The sequence below is a fragment of the Taudactylus pleione genome, unplaced genomic scaffold, assembly GCF_031769625.1.
Source record: "Taudactylus pleione unplaced genomic scaffold, aTauple2 ptg000524l, whole genome shotgun sequence".
Classification (NCBI taxonomy): domain Eukaryota; kingdom Metazoa; phylum Chordata; class Amphibia; order Anura; family Myobatrachidae; genus Taudactylus; species Taudactylus pleione.
In genome coordinates, this window is record NW_028284926.1 from 17,135 (window position 1) to 38,641 (window position 21,507).

Consider the following 21,507-nt stretch of genomic DNA (forward strand, 5'->3'; position numbering starts at 1 on the left):
GTCTGAATCAGGCCCTGTGTCCAGTAGTATCTTTCAAAGCCCTTCCACGGGTGGTATCCCTTGGTGTCCTAGAATTTCGCACAGCTTAGTGCAATTCACTCAGGGGTTCCCATTTGTCCTGTGATTTGGTGAGGGGTAAAATATTAGGACAGAACCGCTCACTCCAAAGAACCCTGGTGATCCAATAAATTATTGTGTAAGAAATCTGGGTTTAATCTACTGAGGCCCTGATTCAGAGCCGGCCTCCTGGCCGCTCGCATAGCTATGGGTGACCGCCCACAGCTATTGCGAGCGGCCAGGTGATTGTCGCGTGGTCAAGACCATCGTGACCATCGGGCTTGCGACGAGACCCTTGCGGTAGGGTCTCGTGGCCGCAAGCCCCAGAGAGCTTCCGGCTTTAATAGAGCTGGAAGCTCTCCCTCTGACATCACTGGTGATGTCAGTGGGGCCGCCCACAAACGCCTCAGTTTGTGAAGCCACCCCCCCGCCACGCCTACAAAACGGGGCGAGTTGTCGATCAACATTGACAGCCGCCCCTTTTATAGTGATCCACGGAGCGAGTGCTTTTTGCGCTCGCTCCGGGGCTCGCGCGTGCGCACTGGGCCACCATCGACCCACTTGCGAGCGCTATACGCTTGCGAGCGGGTCTGAATCAGTCCCTGAATCAGTCCCTGAGTCTGTCTAACGCGTTTCCCTGTGTCAAACAGCTTTGTCAGACTGACCATACCCTACCGCAAGCACTGCGAGTGCTTCAGTGTGTGATTCAGCCATGTGACGTGTATTATGATGCTGCGTCTAAATTATGCACGCCTCTGAAATGGCGTTAATACTGTGCTATTGCGCTACTTTCTCACATCGTTCTACATTTGACACATCAGAAAAAATGGTTCTGGCGTCTCAGTTCCTGCGACCACTTTGCGCGACCATGCTGCATAGCCGCCGGAAAGGTGTCTCTATACAAATCCAGACGACTGCGACACTTGCCTATTTTCGTACATCCGCTGCGTAGAATTTTACAGCTGTGATGGCGTTAGCGTATATATATCTGAATCTGAGCAGAAGTTCCCTCTTTAGCGAGCTACCAGAGAGCCTTATTATCGTGAAACGGCCTAATTTTATACATGCATGGAGGTGGCAGAGACCAGCAAACAGCTTCAACTGGGACATTGCATTTAAATTCAAAAGAGAAAAAAAAATTATATAAATACCCAGTGGAAATAGCTCCCCCCTCCCCCTCCCCCCAGGAATGGGCAGTGCCTGTCTTTAAAGACCTAGTGGTGGGTTGTGGTTTATTATCATTTTATATGCAGCAGTCAAATACTGGGTCAACCGTATTGTGGGGAACCTCTTTTGTCATTAGGGCTTCTCAGGCTAAACCCTTCACAAACGGGTGAGCAGGGCCAAAGTGGTCATGGCAGGTCTGAATAAAATAGTTTTTTTTATTTTTTTATTTTATGGGCACTTTTAAAGAAGGCAGTGGAACACATTTAGAGACTCTGGACCTCATTCAGAGTCGGCCGCTCGGTCGTAAGGGAAAAGGGGCCGGATATGCAAATGAAGCGCTCGCAAGTCGCGCCGTTAAGATGGGATCGTTAGCTGGACGAACGAGAGGAGAATGCGGCTGTAAGACTAAAAAGACGCCCTCTTCTCGTTCGCAATACACGTCATCTCCGGGCATATAAGGATTAATCGAGACCATCGGCAACCATCGGAGCTGGTCGTAGAGCTTAAGGTTGACCATACCCTCTCTTAAGAACTACGATCAAGTCAGTGTAAAAACCTCCCATGTCACATGTGCCATGACACTACTTAGTTAATTATGCACTCCCATAAAACGCCGTTTGCATAGTCAGGCACGCCTGCATTCGGATCTCCACTCCCCCGTTCACAAGCACCTTCCCCTGTTACCACCCACAAACGCCTCATCCTGTCACTCAAACTAACGACCTGGCCAAGTTGAAGGAGTGAGAAATTTCCGATCGCAACAGCTAGTTTGCGCACGTGCATTGCGAAACTTGCGCATGCGCTGTTTTGCGAACATCGCTGGGTCCGACCGAGCGGCCGCTTACGACCGACTGTGAATGAAGTCCCTCTAATATTACACTTAGATATGTTTTGTTTTTCGTTTTTTTCGTTAAAATAACTTTTTGTGTGTAACTGTGTCAGACCTATCTCTACATCGGGCAACCCTTAAGGTGCCCACACACTGTCAGATATTTTGCGCGATTTGAATGAAATGAACACTTTATGCGCGATATCGTCAGTCCAGGACTGCTAGGGAAATGTTGGGGAGTTCAGGGGAAATCGTTAACGATATTGCATCATTTGCGAGTCGTTCAGTGTGTGGGCTCCTTTACCAGTATGCCTCAGCGCCCCCTTGTGTTGGGAAGCTGTAACATGCACGCACGTTCAGAGCTAACCATCCTCACAGAGCTCGTATCTCCGCCTCACAGATTCCCGGTGAATACCACGTAATATGAGGAAACCCCTCTGTAGTTCTCTGATTCTCATTTCCCTCCAGAAATACACTGACTCTCACAGCAGGAGGTTTGACTGGCAATTATGTGGCAAACTGCAATTTTGCTGCAATCTTAAGGCCAAATGAGTTTTTGCTGCCAACACCAGTGTTTGTAATTGAGCAATTTGCCTAAAGCTGGCGCGGCTGTAATGGGGTTGTTCAGTTTGATTTGAAGGCGACTCTGCACAATGTGTCTCTTTCTGTATTCACAGGCAGCACGTGTGAAATCGTGAAACGCAGGATGCTTCACGGCAAATCCGTCCCGCATTACGCGGCTATTGAACTGGACGGAAAGGGGCTGCTAATCCTCTCTTACAAGCCCTTCAGCTTCATTGGATGTGAGCTGAATCAGCCCGAGGAAGAGAGAATGGACGAGGGGGAAAAGAAAGGTAATTTGCAAAGCGGTATTTTCGGCTGCACTTTCATTCTGATGTGAGATTTCTGAAAGCCAAACGCGTTTCTCCCCCGTACACCGGTAATACCTGCGTTCACTCGACAGTGGCTCTATTCAGCTACATAAAAGAAATAATACATGTTTAGGGAGTGAACGTTTTATATCGCTTTAAATGTCCCTTTTTTTTAAAAGACCATTCAAAAAGAAAAATACAATTTATTAAAAAATAAATAAAAAAAATTTAATATCCAGTACATTTCTATAAATCGATGGACTTTTTGGCTTTAATATTTAATTTTCATTCCAGAAGTGGAGACGACATGCGCTTATTTGTTTCCTAATCTGGTTTGTGTGACCAAGGTTCATGGAGGCGCTTTGTAGAACTGGTGAGAGAGTCACATGACCTGGGCCACGTATACGATGGGAGAAAGACGAGTGTTGTGCCGCGGTCTATGTATATCGGACAGTGTGACCTATGGGAGGCACGTTGTGTATTTCAGTGGCGACTGCTCTCAGTAAGTACAGCAGGCGTGTCAAACTCGCGGCCCAAATACACATTTTATGCGGCCCAATAGTGTGGGCCCAAACGCATATATTATGCAGCCCAGTCACCCTCAGCTCCGATCGTGGCAGTGGTGACTGGGCCACATAATATTTGTGTTTACTCCATTTAAAACTTGGAACGCTGGTCTCTGAAGCGATCAGAGACTAAAGTAACCTCTGATCGCTTCAGAGGTCAGCGTTCCCAGTGATGCAGTTTGCGGGTGACGGCATGATGTCACTCATGATGAGAGGTGTCTGCCCTGCTGGATCTAGTTAGATCCAGTCAGCGGCAGCGTCTACGCGGGAGCAGTGGCCAGCGTGAAGAGAGCCAAGTACTGCACAGGGGAGTGGGGCCTGTTCTATACTGGGGCTATAAGGGGCTCTAATACATGTGGCATTGAATAAGGGGCACTGCATAAGGGGCATTACTGGGGGCACTGCGTAAGAGGCTCTAATACAGGGGGCATTGCATAAGGGGCATTACTGGGGGGACTGCATAAGGGGCACTACTGGGGACACTGTGTAAGGGGCACTAATACATGTGGCATTGAATAAGGGGCACTGCATAAGGGGCATTACTGGGGGCACTGCGTAAGAGGCTTTAATACAGGGGGCATTGCATAAGGGGCATTACTGGGGGATTGCATAAGGGGCACTACTGGGGACACAGCATATTGGACACTACTGGGGGCACTGCGTTATAGGCTCTAATACGGGGGCATTGCATAAGGGACTTTTATACAGGGGGCATTGCATAATGGGCACAACTACAGTGGCATTGCATAAGGGGCACTACTACAGGGGGCACCATTGGTTTTTATTAATAATAACCGTTTCAAAATTGCATATGACTTTTTTTTTTCTTCTTGTGGCCCACACACTCTTTAGACCTTGAATATTCGGCCCGGTTGGTATTTTGAGTTTGACATGCCTGAAGTACAGCATTCGTGTTTATTATAGAGCTCAATAATCTCTACAGAGACAGGCGGTACAGCTGCATCCACTGTACAATGGGCACTAGACATAAAGTTCTCTCATCTTACCAGATGTGGGTATAGTCTGAGGAAGGGCCAGGAGAGGTGACCGAGATGATGGTGGCAATATTGAGGTAGTATTCATGGCATAGACGCTGAGCTACTGGTGTGTCGTAGCTCAGATGGGCACTGTTTGGGTGAATATGGCAATTTGGCTCTATTAGAGAGGGGTAATTTGATCAACTGCAATGAAAAGTTGGTGGTATGTGCTCAACCATGACCAGCATATAAATAATCCCTGACCATTATTGTGCAAGTCTGTCCATGTAGTCTGTACCAGCACCCACAAGGAGCCATAGAGGTAATTGGAGTAGGGGAGCCTCTTTGGATTTGGGGGTGGTGGGAAAGAAGAGGACCAATGCAGCAACCGGAACTCAACCCTTGTGTCGGATATATAATTCCTATTCTTCCCCCGTACATCTCTATACCTTTACAGAAGCTGCTGCCAGCTTGGGCATCATACATACTGCCCTCAGTGTTGGTGTTTTTACAACACCTCACAAAGGGTCTGAAAACAGAAGGCATGGGTTGTAATGGCCATCGTACCCAACGTGCGCTGTTCTATATGACGCATTTTCCTTTCATTTCTACTTACTTCAAGAGAGCACATTAACAATCCCAGTAATAAAGCTGTTATTTGCTATTGTTATAAGGCAGAAATTATTTTATTTATTAACTTATGTAGATCCAGGAAATTCTATTCGCTTTACAATGGTGAACAAAACAGTCATAAAATAGACAAAGGAGATAAAAGGGACCTAATCGCAAACTTACAATCTACATGGAGATAGGAATGTGATACACAAGGATAAGTGCTACTTATTACATAGCGGTCCAGCTAGATTGCAGAGGTTCTTGGTGGGTTATATATGATCCAGTCACACAGGAATGTTGACCTTTGGTCAGCGGGATGTGTGAGTGTATATTAGAAACATATATAAAAGTCATGTGTGGGCTGTATACGGGGGATGTAATTGGGTAGGATAGATTATGGTGGATATGTGTGTGCTGTATAGTGGGGATGTAATTGGGTAGGATAGTTTATGGAGGATATGTGTGTGCTGTATAGAGGACATGTAATTGGGTAGGATAGATTATGGAGGATATGTGTGTGCTGTATAGAGGGGAGGTAATTGGGTAGGATAGCTTATGGAAGATATGTGTGTGCTGTATAGAGGGGAGGTAATTGGGTAGGATAGATTATGGTGGATATGTGTGTGCTGTATAGTGGGGATGTAATTGGGTAGGATAGCTTATGGAGGATATGTGTGTGCTGTATAGAGGAGATGTAATTGGGTAGGATAGATTATGGAGGATATGTGTGTGCTGTATAGAGGGGAGGTAATTGGGTAGGATAGCTTATGGAAGATATGTTTGTGCTGTATATATGGGATGTAATTGGATAGGATAGCTTATGGAGGGTATGTGTGTGTGCTCTATAGAGGGATGTAATTGGGTAGGATAGCTTATGGAAGATATGTGTGTGCTGTATAGAGGGGATGTAGTTGGGTAGGATAGCTTATGGAGGATATTTGTGTGTGCTGTATAGAGGGATGTAATTGGGTAGGATAGCTTATGGAAGATATGTGTGTGCTGTACAGTGGGGATGTAATTGGGTAGGATAGATTATGGAGGATATGTGTGTACTGTATAGTGGGGATGTAATTGGGTAGGATAGTTTATGGAGGTTATGTGTGCGGTATATAGAGGGGATGTAATTGGGTAGGATAGATTATGGAGGTTATGTGTGTGCTGTATAGAGGGGATGTAATTGGGTAGGATAGATTATGGAGGATATGTGTGTGCTGTATATTGGGGATGTAATTGGGTAGGATAGCTTATGGAGGATATGCGTGTGCTGTATAGAGAGGATGTAATTGGGTAGGATAGCTTATGGAGGTTATGTGTGGGATGTATAGAGGGGATGTAATTGGGTAGGATAGCTTATGGAGGTTATGTGTGTGTGCTGTATAGAGAGGATGTAATTGGGTAGCATAGCTTATGGAGGCTATGTGTGTGCTGTATAGTGGGGATGTAATTGGGTAGGATAGATTATGGAGGATATGTGTGGGCTGCATAGAGGGGATGTAATTGGGTAGGATAGCTTATGGAGGATATGTGTGTGCTGTATAGAGGGGATGTAATTGGGTAGGATAGCTTATGGAGGATATGTGTGTGCTGTATAGAGGAGATGTAATTGGGTAGGATAGATTATGGAGGATATGTGTGTGCTGTATAGAGGGGAGGTAATTGGGTAGGATAGCTTATGGAAGATATGTGTGTGCTGTATAGAGGGGAGGTAATTGGGTAGGATAGATTATGGTGGATATGTGTGTGCTGTATAGTGGGGATGTAATTGGGTAGGATAGCTTATGGAGGATATGTGTGTGCTGTATAGAGGAGATGTAATTGGGTAGGATAGATTATGGAGGATATGTGTGTGCTGTATAGAGGGGAGGTAATTGGGTAGGATAGCTTATGGAAGATATGTTTGTGATGTAATTGGATAGGATAGCTTATGGAGGATATGTGTGTGTGCTGTATAGAGGGGATGTAATTGGGTAGGATAGCTTATGGAAGATATGTGTGTGCTGTATAGAGGGGATGTAATTGGGTAGGATAGCTTATGGAGGATATGTGTGTGTGCTGTATAGAGGGATGTAATTGGGTAGGATAGCTTATGGAAGATGTGTGTGCTGTATAGAGGGGATGTAATTGGGTAGGATAGCTTATGGAGGTTATGTGTGGGCTGTATAGAGGGGGTGTAATTGGGTAGGATAGCTTATGGAGGTTATGTGTGGGCTGTATAGAGGGGATGTAATTGGGTAGGATAGCTTATGGAGGTTATGTGTGGGATGTATAGAGGGGATGTAATTGGGTAGGATAGCTTATGGAGGTTATGTGTGTGTGCTGTATAGAGAGGATGTAATTGGGTAGTATAGCTTATGGAGGCTATGTGTGTGCTGTATAGTGGGGATGTAATTGGGTAGGATAGATTATGGAGGATATGTGTGGGCTGCATAGAGGGGATGTAATTGGGTAGGATAGCTTATGGAGGATATGTGTGTGCTGTATAGAGGGGATGTAATTGGGTAGGATAGCTTATGGAGGTTATGTGTGGGCTGTATTGAGGGGATGTAATTGGGTAGGATAGATTATGGAGGTTATGTGTGGGCTGTATTGAGGGGATGTAATTGGGTAGGATAGATTATGGAGGTTATGTGTGTGCTGTATAATGGGGATGTAATTGGGTAGGATAGCTTATGGAGGTTATGTGTGTGCTGTATAGAGGGGATGTAATTGGGTAGGATAGCTTATGGAGGTTATGTGTGCTGTATAGAGGGGATGTAATTGGGTAGGATAGCTTATGGAGGATATGTGTGTGCTGTATAGAGGGGATGTATTTGGGTAGGATAGCTTATGGAGGTTATGTGTGTGCTGTATAGAGAGGATGTAATTGGGTAGGATAGCTTATGGAGGATATGTGTGTGCTGTACAGTGGGGATGTAATTGGGTAGGATAGATTATTAAGGTTATGTGTGGGCTGTATAGATGGGATGTAATTGGGTAGGATAGCTTATGGAGGATATGTGTGGGCTGTATAATGGGGATGTAATTGGGTAGGATAGCTTATGGAGGTTATGTGCGTACTGTATAGAGGGGAGGTAGTTGGGTAGGATAGATTATGGAGGATATGTGTGTGCTGTATAGAGGGGATGTAATTGGGTAGGATAGATTATGGAGGATATGTGTGTGGGCTGTATAGAGGGGATGTAATTGGGTAGGATAGCTTATGGAGGTTATGTGTGTGCTGTATAGAGGGGATGTAATTGGGTAGGATAGCTTATGGAGGATCTGTGTGTGCTATATAGAGGGGATGTAATTGGGTATTATAGCTTATGGAGGATATGTGTGTGGGCTTTACACAGGGTATGTAGTTGGGTAGGATAGCTTATGGAGAATATGTGTGTGCTATATAGAGGGGATGTAATTGGGTAGTATAGCTTATGGAGGATATGTGTGTGGGCTGTACAGTTGGGATGTAATTGGGTAGGATAGCTTATGGAGGATATGTGGGCCTGATTCAGAGCCGGACGCTATTTGCGCTTGCTCGGTTAGAAAAAGGGGTCGGATATTTAAATTGAGCGCACGCTCTTTGCGGTCCGTTGAGGCCTCTATGTCTGAACGAGCGAACGAAACATGCGCTCACTATTTTTTTTAAAACACCCCCTGGCCGCTCTCATCCTACGTCATCTCCCCTATTTATTAGATTAATCGAGTACATCGAAAGGCGTCTGAACTGCTCGCAGTGCTTGTGGTTGGATTTTCCTACCGCAATCATGCGAACAGTTCACGCTAAGAAACAACCAAGTGACGTGGTCGATGACGCTGCTTTGTTAATTATGCACACCCTTAAATTTCCTGTTTGGACCGTTTGGCACGCCTGCGTTCGGATCACCACTCCCCGTTTTCAAGCACCTTCCCCTGTTACCACCCACAAACGCCTCATCCTGTCACTCAAAATAGCAGGCATTCGCTATTTTGCGAGCACACAATTTCCGATCACAATGACTGGTTCGCGCATGCGTATTACAACCCATACGCATGCGCAGTTGTGCGAACATCGCTCGGAGCGAACGAGCGGCCGCTTACGAGCGGCTCTGAATCAGGCCCTTTGTGTGCTGTATAGTGGGGATGTAATTGGGTAGGATAGATTATGGAGGATATGTGTGGGCTGTATAGTGGGGATGTAATTGGGTAGGATAGCTTATGGAGGTTATGTGTGTACTGTATAGTGGGGATGTAATTGGGTAGGATAGCTTATGGAGGTTATGTGTGTGCTGTATAGAGGGGATGTAATTGGGTAGGATAGATTATGGAGGATATGTATGTGCTGTATAGAGGGGATGTAATTGGGTAGGATAGCTTATGGAGGATATGTGTGTGGGCTGTATAGAGGGGATGTAATTGGGTAGGATAGCTTATGGAGGTTATGTGTGTGTGCTATATAGAGGGGATGTAATTGGGTAGGATAGCTTATGGAGGATATGTGTGTGGGCTGTATAGAGGGGATGTAATTGGGTATGATAGATTATGGAGGATATGTGTGTGGGCTGTATAGAGGGGATGTAATTGGGTAGGATAGCTTATGGAGGATATGTGTGGGCTGTATAGAAGGGATGTAATTGGGTAGGATAGCTTATGGAGGATATGTGTTTACTGTATAGTGGGGATGTAATTGGGTAGGATAGCTTATGGAGGTTATGTGTGTGGGCTGTATAGAGGGGATGTAATTGAGTAGGATAGATTATTGAGGATATGTGTCGGCTATATATAGGGGATGTAATTGGGTAGGATAGCTTATGGTGGTTATGTGTGGGCTGTATAGAGGGGATTTAATTGGGTAGGATAGCTTATGGAGAATATGTGTGGGCTGTATAGTGGGGATGTAATTGGGTAGGATAGCTTATGGAGGATATGTGTGGTCTGTATAGAGGGGATGTAATTGGGTAGGATAGCTTATGGAGGATATGTGTGGTCTGTATAGAGGGGATGTAATTGGGTAGGATAGCTTATGGAGGATATGTGTGTCCTGTATAGAGGGGATGTAATTGGGTAGGATAGCTTATGGAGGTTATGTGTGGGATGTATAGTAGGGATGTAATTGAGTAGGATAGTTTATGGAGGATATGTGTGTGCTGTATAGTGGGGATGTAATTGGGTAGGATAGCTTATGGAGGATATGTGTGGTCTGTATAGAGGGGATGTAATTGGGTAGGATAGCTTATGGAGGATATGTGTGGGCTGTATAGTGGGGATGTAATTGGGTAGGATAGCTTATGGAGGATATGTGTGTCCTGTATAGAGGGGATGTATATATGTAGGATAGCTTATGGAGATTATGTGTGGGCTGGATAGAGTGGGATATAATTGGGTAGGATAGTTCATGGAGGTTATGTGGGTGGTTCTGGGATATGATGAGCTGTCTGTAGAGGTGAGTTTTCAGGGAACGCCGAAGGTTTGGAGACTAGAGGAAAGCCTTATTGTGCGTGGGAGGTCATTCCACAGAGTGGGTGTAGCCTGATAAAAGTCCTATAACCATGAATGGGAGCAAGTAATGGGTGTGGATGAGAGATGCTGATCTTGTGCAGTGCGGAGTGGTCGGGTTACGAGAGATTAGGAGATAAGTGAAGAGATGTATGTTGGTGTGGTTTGGTTAATAGCCTTATGTGTAAATAAAAGAATTTCTTCTTCATGGTCCATAGGGCTCCACAGGGAGACAGTGGGGTGTAGGTTGTACTTGGAGGACCGGACACCAATTGCAAAGCTTTTTCTGTCGCCGGATGCTCCGGTCCTTCCCCCTATATCCTGCCCACAGCCTGAAGGCAACTCAGTTTCGTTGGTGTCCGGCAGGAGCTGGATCACCGTTAGAACAGTGGGGCTGCTTTTAAGCAGCCCAAGCTTTATTTTTATGATTTTATTTATTTTACTTTACTGTAACAGTGCAAGCAGCGCTAGACAGTCCTCTGGATGTCTGCGATGCTGCTTCATCACCCCTCCGCGGTGCCTCGACTCTGGCCACAGGCTAGGTACACTCGACAGGGCACCCGGGGACCTGGCTAGCGTGCCTCCTCGGTACACAGACTGCAGCGCAAGGGGACAGGTAAGGCGGTCTTGGCAGTCTCACCTCCGGAGACAGAGCGGAGGCGCTTATGTGGACACCGGTCTGCCCGAGACTCCACTAGACCACCAGGGCATACGTTACTGGCACATATAGGCCAGGGAACTGGTGGTTAATGTCAGCACAGGGGAGGTCAGCTCTCTCCCTGCAGCCCCTCCCCCAGCTCAGAGTGCCGTTGCTCTGCGGTCTTGCCACCTCTGAGCTGCCCCCCCTCCCCCTCCTCAGAGACCTCCGACAGCCATTTTCCACTGGTAACAAGCAAGCCACATGCAGGCTCAATATATACCTCAACTATGTTCAGGTTATATAGCGTTATTTCCTACCAGCCACTACGGTCTGTGTAATTGATATTAGTGCCCATTGCAGTTACAATACATGTCACTGCGATCAGCATAAATGTATGTGACTTATGCTAGCTCTGTTGTCTGGCTTTTTATTGTCAGCTTTCCATTTATCTTTCACAGTAACCCTGGCATACTGGTGTTTAGGGGTTCACTGTACTTCACATCTGCTTGTATTTCTGAAGGCTGTCACATACTGTATACCTGTGTTGCGCACTGCACTGTGCCATATCGTACATATATATGTGTTGCTCACTGCACTGTGCCATATTGTGTGTTATACTATCCTTGCAGCTATGTCTAGCAAAGGCAAGAGTAACAAGCAGGCTACTGCTCCTACCCTGGTTTCCTGTAAGTCTTGTTTGGTAGGTTTATCCCCAGAGGATTTACTTCAAGATGGTATGTGTGCATCTTGTTAAACTTCACCTGGCCTGTCGGCCCCTGCAGCCCCCCCTCCGGAGCCCCTCTGGTCTTCCTTTTCACAGGTGTTGGCAAAGATTGCGGACCACCTAGCGGCCACTTTGGTTGCTACCCCTATGTATTCCCACATCAGGTAATCCCTGCAATGCCTCCTTTGCCCCCTCCCTGTGTAGACTTACTTTCTACCTCAGTGCAGAGTTTGGCGGCTACCTCTTCAGCTTTTCAACACATGTTGCAAAGGGAGAGGCCTTACCCAGTAAAGCTACTGAGCGTGCTGTGCTATCTTCCCAGTCTACCCCGCACTCTGATTCTGAGTTATCATCTGGGGAGGCAGAAGATGCAGACCTCTCCCTCTCTGACTCCCCCTCAGGGAAGAAGGAGCCGCAATCAATCTAAATTGATTATGCCTGTAGTAGTGAGAGCTGTTAAATCAATTCTTCAAATAGAAGATGCAGAGCCCACTCCTAGGGCAAAAGAACCACTTTTTAAACGACAAACGGTGGTTTTGCTGGAGTTCCTTCACTCTGATCAGCTTTCTGACCTAATGAGTGAAGCTTGGAATCCGCCTAATAAAAAGTTTCTTTTTAGCCTATTCCAGCATCTGATTGCGCCAGCTGGTAAGTTCTCCCAGCGGTAGATTCCCACATGACACCCTTGGTTAACAACTCTATCTTACCTATCTATACAGCATATTCCCTAAAGTAATAGCTCCTGTATTCTCTTAGAGGAGCTATTACTCGTCCTGCCATGGCAACCGCCTGGGTGGCAAAAGCCATTGAGAGCTGAGCAGAGGCCCTAGAGGACACATTTCCCTCTGATACTTCTCGGGAACAGCTGTCCTGCATCTCGCACATTAGGGATGCAGCCTCCTTTTAGGAGAAGCAGCTTTGGATACTGGTCACCTAGCTTCCAGGGCATTAGCTACTTCGGTGGTGGCCCGCCGTATCATTTGGCTACGTTCATGGAAGGCCGACTCTGACTCTAAAAAGGCCTTGGAGTCTCTGCCTTACTTTGGACAAATCCTGTTTGGCCAAGAATTGGACAAGGTTGTGACTACCTTTGTAGCTTCTAAAACGGCTTTCTTGCCTTCTGCAGCTTCTACAAGGCCCCGCATGTTGTTCTTTCGGTACTTTTGTCCTCAGGGAAAAGCGAAGTCCTTTCCATGACAGTCGGCATCTGCAAGGACCTCCAAGCCTAAACCCAAGCAGGCCTGGGCTACTAGACGTCCAGCAACCAAATCTGAGGACAAGCCTTCTGCCTGATGGGGCAGGCCTTCCCCAGGGTGGGAGGCCGACTTCTTCAGTTCACCCAGTGCTGGTGTCAAACCACCACAGATGCCTGGGTACAAGAAGTGGTCTCTCTCGAGTACGCCCTTTCATTCCAGAGGCGACCACCCCAGCAGTTCTTTTGCACAAGCCCTCTCTCAGACCCAAGCAAGGCCCGGCTCCTCCAGTCGGCCATTCAGTCCTTGCTGCTCTGAGGGGTAATAATTCTAGTCCTGTCGTCACAGCGAGGGACAGGTTATTATTCTACCCTTTTCTTGGTTCAGAAGCCCAATGGGTCTTATCGGCCTATCCTCATTCTCAAGTCTTTAACAAGATGCCCGGGTTTCATATGGAAACCCTAAGCTTTGTTGTCCTGACTATGGAACTTAGGGACTTTATGGTGTCTCTGGACCTTCAGGATGCTTACCTACTCTCATCAACGATATCGATGGTTTGCTGTCCCACAGCAACATTACCAATTTCAAGCATTGCCTTTTGGGCTTTCTACAGCTCCAATGGTCTTTACCAAGATCATGGCAATTATGGCGGCCCATCTTCGTTGTCTGGGTATCAGACTGCTCCCATACTTAGATTATCTCTTGCTCTTAGCAAGCTCTCCAGAGGTCCTTCACCGCACGGCTGGCTGATCAACTGGAAAAAGTCTTCCCTGACCCCTTCTCAAAGAATGGCGCTTCTGGGAGCCTTCCTGGATTCTCAAGCTCAGAGAATCTTCTTGACAGCAGACAAAATCTCCGCACTACCACACCGAGTGCGCAGGTTACGCCTCAGTCGCCGAGTGTCAATTCACAACACCTGATCCTCTCCAGGTGGAATAGGCTGCCCCATCTTATCAGATCCCAGACGATTGGCCTCTCTCCGGAGGTTCGCCTGTCCCTCTCCTGGTGGCTACAGACATCCCACTTAAATAAGGGTAAGCCCTTTTGGATCCCGGTATGGGTACTCCTCACCACGGAGGCAAGCCTCCATGGGTGGGGCGCAGTGACCGACCAGCACTTCTTCCAAAGACGCTGGAGACCAGCCGAGGCGATCTTGCCAATCAACGTCCTAGAACTCTGAGCCATCTACAGAGCCCTCACTCTGGCTCAGGATATTCTTCAGGGCAGGCCAGTACAAGTACAGGCTGACTAAGCCACGGCAGTGGCCTACCTCAATCACGAGGGAGGCACTCTAAGTCGGTCAGCAATGACAGAAGTGTCCCGCATTCTCACATGGGCCTAACGCCATCTCCCAGCCATCTCCGTAGTATTTATCCAGAGGATTCTCAATTGGGAAGCAGATTTCCTCAGCCGTCACGGCGTGCACGCAGGGGAGTGGTCTCTACACCCAGAAGTCTTTCAGCTCCTAGTGGACAAATGGGGTGTACCGGACGTGGACCTCATGGCCTCACGACACAACCACAAGCTTCCAGTGTACGGGTCCAGGACAAGGGACCCCAAAGCAGCCTTCATGGATGCGTTGTCATTGAAGTGGAACTTCCATTTGGCATACCTCTTCCCACCAGTCTCCCTCTGGTTCTTTGTAAGTTCAAGCAAGAAGGAGGCACGGTCCTGTTGGTAGCTCCGGCTTGGCCCAGACGCCATTGGTACTCTGATCTTAAAGGATCTTCATAGATGCTCCTCTCCAACTTCCTCAATGACTGGAACTGTTGTCTCAGGGTCACTGTCTACATCCGGACCGGGTCCGTCTGTCTTTGACGGCATGGCTGTTGAGACATCTATCCTAAGGTCTAAATGGTTTTCTAACTCTGTGGTCCAGACCATGCTCAGAGCGCGTAAGCCGGCCTCTGCCCGGATTTATCATCGGGTGTTGCATACATATTTCCAGTGGTGTGCTACCAGAAACTATGACCCTCAGGTTTTTAGGGTTACTAGAATCCTTGCCTTTCTTCAAGCTGGATTGGATCTCGGACTCTGCCTGGCCTCGTCCACGTTTCTGCTTTGTCCATCTGGTTCCAGCGCAGAATTGCTCCACTGCTGGATGTTCACACCTTCCTGCAGAGTGTTCTCCATTTACAACCTCCCTTTGTCCCTCCTGTGGGATTTGTCAGTGGTTCTCCACGCACTTCAGGAACCTCCATTTGTACCCCTGGACTCGGTAGACGTCAAATGGCTCACTGCGAAGACTCTTTTTAACTGGCTATAGTATCTGCCTGTAGGGTATCGGATTTAGGGTCACACGCCCTTTCTTCCTTCCCAAGGTGGTCTCTCGTTTCCACATTAGTGAGGAAATTATAGTTCCGGCCTTTCAATCACCAGACCTCTCGGCAAGTGAGGCCTCCTTGGATGTGGTCCATGCTCTGAAGATCTATGTAGACCGTACTGGTTCCATCAGGAAAACGGATTCCCTCTTTGTCCTATATGGATTCCACAAGCAGAGATGGCCAGCTAACAAATAGACTATGGTCAGATGGCTTTGCATAACTATCTCACAGGCTTACATGAAGGCTGGCCTTCCTGTGCCGGCTACAGTATCTGCTAATTCTACTCACCCTGTGGTTCCCTCACGGGCAGCCCGCCGTGGCGCGTTTGCCGATTTAACTATGCAAGGCCGCCACGTGGTCTTCTGTCCACATCTTTCTTAGGTTCTATGCCTTTAATACATTTGGCTCTCAGGATGGACGCCGGTTTCTCCTTTCAGCTCAGGAGCGTCCCCGCCCATGAACAAACTGCTTTAACTCTTTCTTCGAAGTCCATAGGGTCCACAGGGCACCGGCCCTGACGCACCTGGCTTCTATGGGTTTCTCTCTTGGTCACTTGTTTGCTTCTCTGTGTGAGAGTGTGATTCTTCAGTGTACCAGTCTTCCTGCTCTCCTATCCTGATCCTGCCTTGGGCTTGTTGACAAAACTGTGTTGCCTTTAGGCTGCGGGCGGGGTATAGGGGGGAAGGACCGGAGCATCCTGGGATGGCGTTCGTTGCTGTTTGTGTCCGGTCCTCCAAGTACCACCTACACCCCATTGTCTCCCTACGGACCCTATGGACTTCGAAGTAAGAGAGTTAACAAAGGTAAGTTTTTACCATAACTCTCCTTTTTATACTGTAGAATACAGGTAACCAAAGGAGGGACTGACAGAGCGGAGCAGCAGGTGAGGAAGAACAGCCTTGCAGCTACATTCAGTATAGATTGTAGGGCTGAGAATCTGTTTCAGGAAAGACCAGTAAGGAGACTATTGCAATAATCACTGCAGGAAATAATGAGTGCATGTATTAGAGCTTTTGCAGTGTGTATAAGATAAGACTGTATTTTGGGTATGTTTCTATATAAATGTAACATGACTTGGGTACAGTTTGAATGTTGACCGCAAAAGACAATGAGAATGATTCAAAGTGTATGGTTGTATTTGAATATCTGCGCATGTGCGGCACCTGTACTGCGCATGTGCGGCACCTGTACTGCGCATGTGCGGCACCTGTACTGCGCATGTGCGGCACCTGTACTGCGCATGTGCGGCACCTGTACTGCGCATGTGCGGCACCTGTACTGCGCATGTGCGGCACCTGTACTGCGCATGTGCGGCACCTGTACTGCGCATGTGCGGCACCTGTACTGCGCATGTGCGGCACCTGTACTGCGCATGTGCGGCACCTGTACTGCGCATGTGCGGCACCTGTACTGCGCATGTGCGGCACCTGTACTGCGCATGTGCGGCACCTGTACTGCGCATGTGCGGCACCTGTACTGCGCATGTGCGGCACCTGTACTGCGCATGTGCGGCACCTGTACTGCGCAGATCTCCTTCTGTGAGCTCGATCGCAGTATCCGGATGCTGCAGCCTGATTGACAGGCTTTGCCATTTGGGGATTTAGCGGAGGCGGCATCAGGCAGCAACTCAGAAAACGGGGGCGTGGCAGGTTTTTTTTTTTTTTTTTCCTGGGTGCACTGAAGCCGGTGGCTGCTTCCTTCACTGTGAGCATAGCCGCAGGGTTTGCGACAGGTCAGACTAATTTAGAGGCTGCGTGGCTGCCCGATCCTCGTCGATGTTCCCCATGTTTTTGCGGTTAACAGATGGCTATGAGAAGGCAGCAGTGGGCGTCCCTATGCTCTGGTAGCTTAGGAAGACATTAGCATATTTTCGCCATAGCGGTCAATTAAATTCGCGTAAATCTCTGAATCAGGCCCTTTGTTCAGATATTACTGGTATGTGATATTATTTTTAATGACATTTTATATTATGTTATTACTGTTTTATTCCGATTTTTATCTTTATGCCATATTGAGTGCGTGACTTGTGCCTTATTGTTCATCATCTTCATAATAATAAAGGCCGCAAAGCTCTGCAGAGCCACAAACCATTCAAAGTACAGACAAGATGACTAAAATGGTCCAGCTTCTAGTGAGCATTATTAAATGGATCCTTTAAAATGATAGCTAGAAGCTGATTGGTTGCTATGGCAACTTCTCCACCTGTCCACTGGTCCACTATTTAGAAGGTTTGATCCATCTCCCCCACGGTTACTAGAGAAGAGGAGAGGAATAGATGGTACAGTGATGCTGGGTACACACTGGCAGATATATTGTCCTATCAATTGATCGGCCAATATATCTGGTGCCCGTTGGTTAGTGTGTACCAGCAATATGTCTGTGAAAGATTTCGTTCACCTATCGCATCAGCTGTGCTGCGCAGCCGATGCCCAATATATCTGCTGTCCTTTGTGCTGTGTGTACAGGCGGTCTGCCGACCTCCCCTACACTTCCAGCAGAAGACAGACGATGGTTGTTCAGTGTGTATGCACAACCATCAGCTGCAGATATATCTGTCAGGTGTGTACCCAGCATAAGACAACAGGATAAAACCATACACAATCTGCATTGGAGTGAGATTTTTCGTCTCCATTTAGAGGTTCAGTACGGGAGCTATTTTGCAGGTGGCAGTTCTGCCAACGATAGCTGGGACCTCCCACTTTGTACACTCACCAGGAGGGAGAGGATAAAAAGACGCTAGTCTTTTTGGGACCTGGAACAGTTTGCCAGGAGTACACCAAGCTTTCCCCCCCATGAGCTCAGTGAGCTGGTCTGATTGAGGAAATTCAGCCTTATGGAGCATACACACGGTCAGATTTGTCAGATCTGTCAGATGAACGATTTTTACCAAAGATTTGAACGATTGAACGATTTTTGACTGCATTAAAATGAATGGAGTCGTCCAAGTCTGACTGCAAACACATCAGATGTCGGATATCGTTATCTGACCATCGGGAACACGCATCGTTCAAATCGTTCATCTGACAGATCTGTCAGATTTTCCTTCAGATATGAACGACTGAACGATTTTTAAATCGTTATCGTTCAGATCTGAAGGAAAAATCTGACCGTGTGTATGCACCATTAACCACCTTTTGATGTTTAAACATTGGGGTTGTTTAGGGGCCGGGTCATCATCCGCTGTGTTCAGGATTAATTTAACCACCCTCACTAAAGAAGGGACATCCACTGCCGAATGACGGTCTTCCTCGCCCGAGGAAGACCCGGCGGGAGAACCTTGTGCCTCAGATGATGTATAAGAAGAAGTTAGAGTGAAATTCGCACAGAAATGTTTGATATAGTAATCATATATTGTTAGCCAACATAAACTACGTATATGAGCCCATACCGGGTTGCAAATAACTCTAGTTGACGGTGCTCCCTAGAGCCAGGAGATTATGTATAAATAAAAGAAGGCTCCTCAGATGATGTTCAAAATGAAGGACAAAAACAGGGGGAAAAAGGAGGGTGCTCACCGCACAAGTAACAATACCACCATATGATTAGAGGTAAAAAACAGGATATATACCTCTTGTCTGTCAATCAAAACTTAAAAAAGGGAGCTATCTCCACAGGGCACAACATCGACCCACTTGCGAGCGGACAGCCGCTTGCGAGTGGGTCTGAATCAAGCCCTAAGATTGCTGTTACAATGTGGCAATATAAATAGACAGGGGCTGCGTCTAGGATGTCAGTATCGCGGACGCTGCATAAAAGAAAAACTCCAACCTAACAATTAGTTGAAAAGTTAGATCCCAATACACCCTGGGTGTACATCGTGCACATGCAGAGCACCCTGGAGACTGACGCGCGTTTCACCAGCAAGGCTTGAGTCAGCTACAAATGAGTTGCAGGCTCCCACGGGTTATCTAGGATCAGTAAACCAGTCAGGAGGCTGTAAGAAATGATTGACATTCATAACAGCCAGTCAGCAGTGAACTCAGTTGCGAGTAGACTGGCCCAATCAAATAGCGGGGGCGGAGTCAAAACGGAGGCTCGTGCAGTTATGTTGGCAGCTTTTCGTGAGCTGCTTTCCCTGCGTGTACACTGCGGGATGTGAATGATATTATCTGGCAGCTAACTGCACGTCATGCTGCATGGAGTAAATACATATTTAAGCTACACGGAGTGTATCTACATATGCCATTTAAACAATATCAATGTAAAAGGTATAATTGGTAGATAGTAAAGGGAAAAGGGAGGGAAAGGAAGAAAACTTAGGGGACAGGGTGGTAAAAAGGAAGAACATTACGTTAATTAGTGACCTAAGTCAGTGTTTCTTATGACAGGTATATTTGTTGTAAGCTACAATAAAGGTTCTGGACCAATATAGAAGTCCCCGAATAGCCCTTCTGAAGCTATTTGGGGTATTTAAGTGCTGTCAATTGCTTCTAATTAACGTCTTTGCACGAGTGTTGAAGAATAGCATTTTGCTGGTTTTTTTGGTGAAAATAAGTAGTCCTGTCAAATTTGGGGTGCTTGAAAATAGGTGTGGGTGCATATTTTATGGTCGCTAAAGTGAAGTGTAGAAAATCGTGAAAAACCCCCATACTTGCAGACCCCCCAAAAGTCAATTTCGCTAGTTTAAAAGTTTGTACCCCAACTTTGTGCATTTTCGCCTCCATTTTCAAAGTCATTTTTTAGGGTGTTCCTCATTTTTTTGGGAGGGGGTTTTCCCAAGGGTGCTGAGTTGTTTCCCAACCTTTGCACCCCAAAAGCGCAACTCTGCACTTTATTCCGCCTGCTATTGAGAGGCGAATCTTTTTCGCCTATTACATTGCATTGCGTAAAAGTGTTTGGAATTGAATACGGAGGAAACTTTCGGCCTGGCGAGATGACGTCATCCGCGATACTTTTTTGCGGATTCCTGCTTATTGCATCTAATTGAATACGGCCCATAGTGTCGGTGCATGTGTTAGGTCCTGGGTCACAGAACAAGGAGCGTTTGCGGCTACGTGTGCATTGCAAATGACCGTTCTGCTCTATTTGTGTCATTTTTGTAAAGTGTGTGATGAGTGTAAGAAGGTGGCTGACCCGCAGTAATTCTGAGAAGGGTCAGATTGCACTGTGGTCATTGCTGAGAGTCCCATGACCTATAATTGAGCTGCTGGCATTGGATCCGGCTTTATCTCTTATATATTCTGCTTTTATAAGTACTTGAGATATTTTCATTTTTGACTAGATAATTACTAATAGTTGGTTCACACTAGACGATATGCTCCCTGAGCGATATCGTGTAGTGTTGTCCCCGGCAGGCTGTGCTCAATGTCGTTCATGACATTGAGCACAGCCGCTGAACGATATCATGAACGATATCGTTCAGCGCCGGGCTCTCTCCCCCATTCCCTGACATGCAGCAACCTGACGAGATCATCAGGTTGGCCTGCATGTCAGCCCGATGAACGATGATGACGAACGACCCGCGGGACGATAAAGTGGACGACTGAACGATATCGTTATCGTTCAGTCGTCCACTTTATCGCCCAGTGTGTACGCACCATTACAGTATAGATGCAAAAAGATGTACAGGTTGAGTCTCCCATATCCAAAATGCTTGGGACCAGGGGTATTTTGGATATCGGAATATTCCGTATTTTGGAATAATTGCATATTATAATGAAATGTCTTGGAAATGGGACCCAAATATACACACAGAATGCATTTATGTGTTATATACACCTTATACACACAGCCTGCAGGTAATTTTAGACAATATTTTTTATAATTTTGTGCATCAAAAAAAGTTTGTGTACATACATGAAATTCATTTATTTTTCATATACACCTTATACACACAGCCTGAAGGTTATTTTATACAATCTTTTTAATAATTTGTGCCTTAGACAAAGTTTGTGTACATTAAACCATCAAAAATCAAAGGTTTCATTATCTCAGTCATGCTGAAAATATTCCGTATTTCGGAATATTTGGATATGGGAGACTCAACCTGTACCAAGAAGCACATAAAATGGTCCGAGACAAAATGTACAAATGTGTCCTCATACACCAGCCTCAATACGCCATACAGCCATAGTTTCTTTTCTTTAAAC

At 46.6% G+C, this 21,507-nt stretch overlaps 1 protein-coding gene across 1 annotated transcript in view; it reads left to right on the forward strand.

Moving 5' to 3' along the window:
• Nucleotides 1-2,730: 2,730 nt before the first annotated feature.
• LOC148501220 (nudC domain-containing protein 1-like) overlaps nucleotides 2,731-21,507 on the forward strand; it is a gene marked incomplete at its 5' end in the record, with an annotated part of 152,873 nt that continues 134,096 nt past the window's right edge. Inside the window, one exon of the mRNA XM_088450789.1 lies at nucleotides 2,731-2,907. Within this exon, the coding sequence (XP_088306915.1) occupies nucleotides 2,731-2,907 (177 nt within the window). The remainder of the gene's footprint in view (nucleotides 2,908-21,507) is intronic.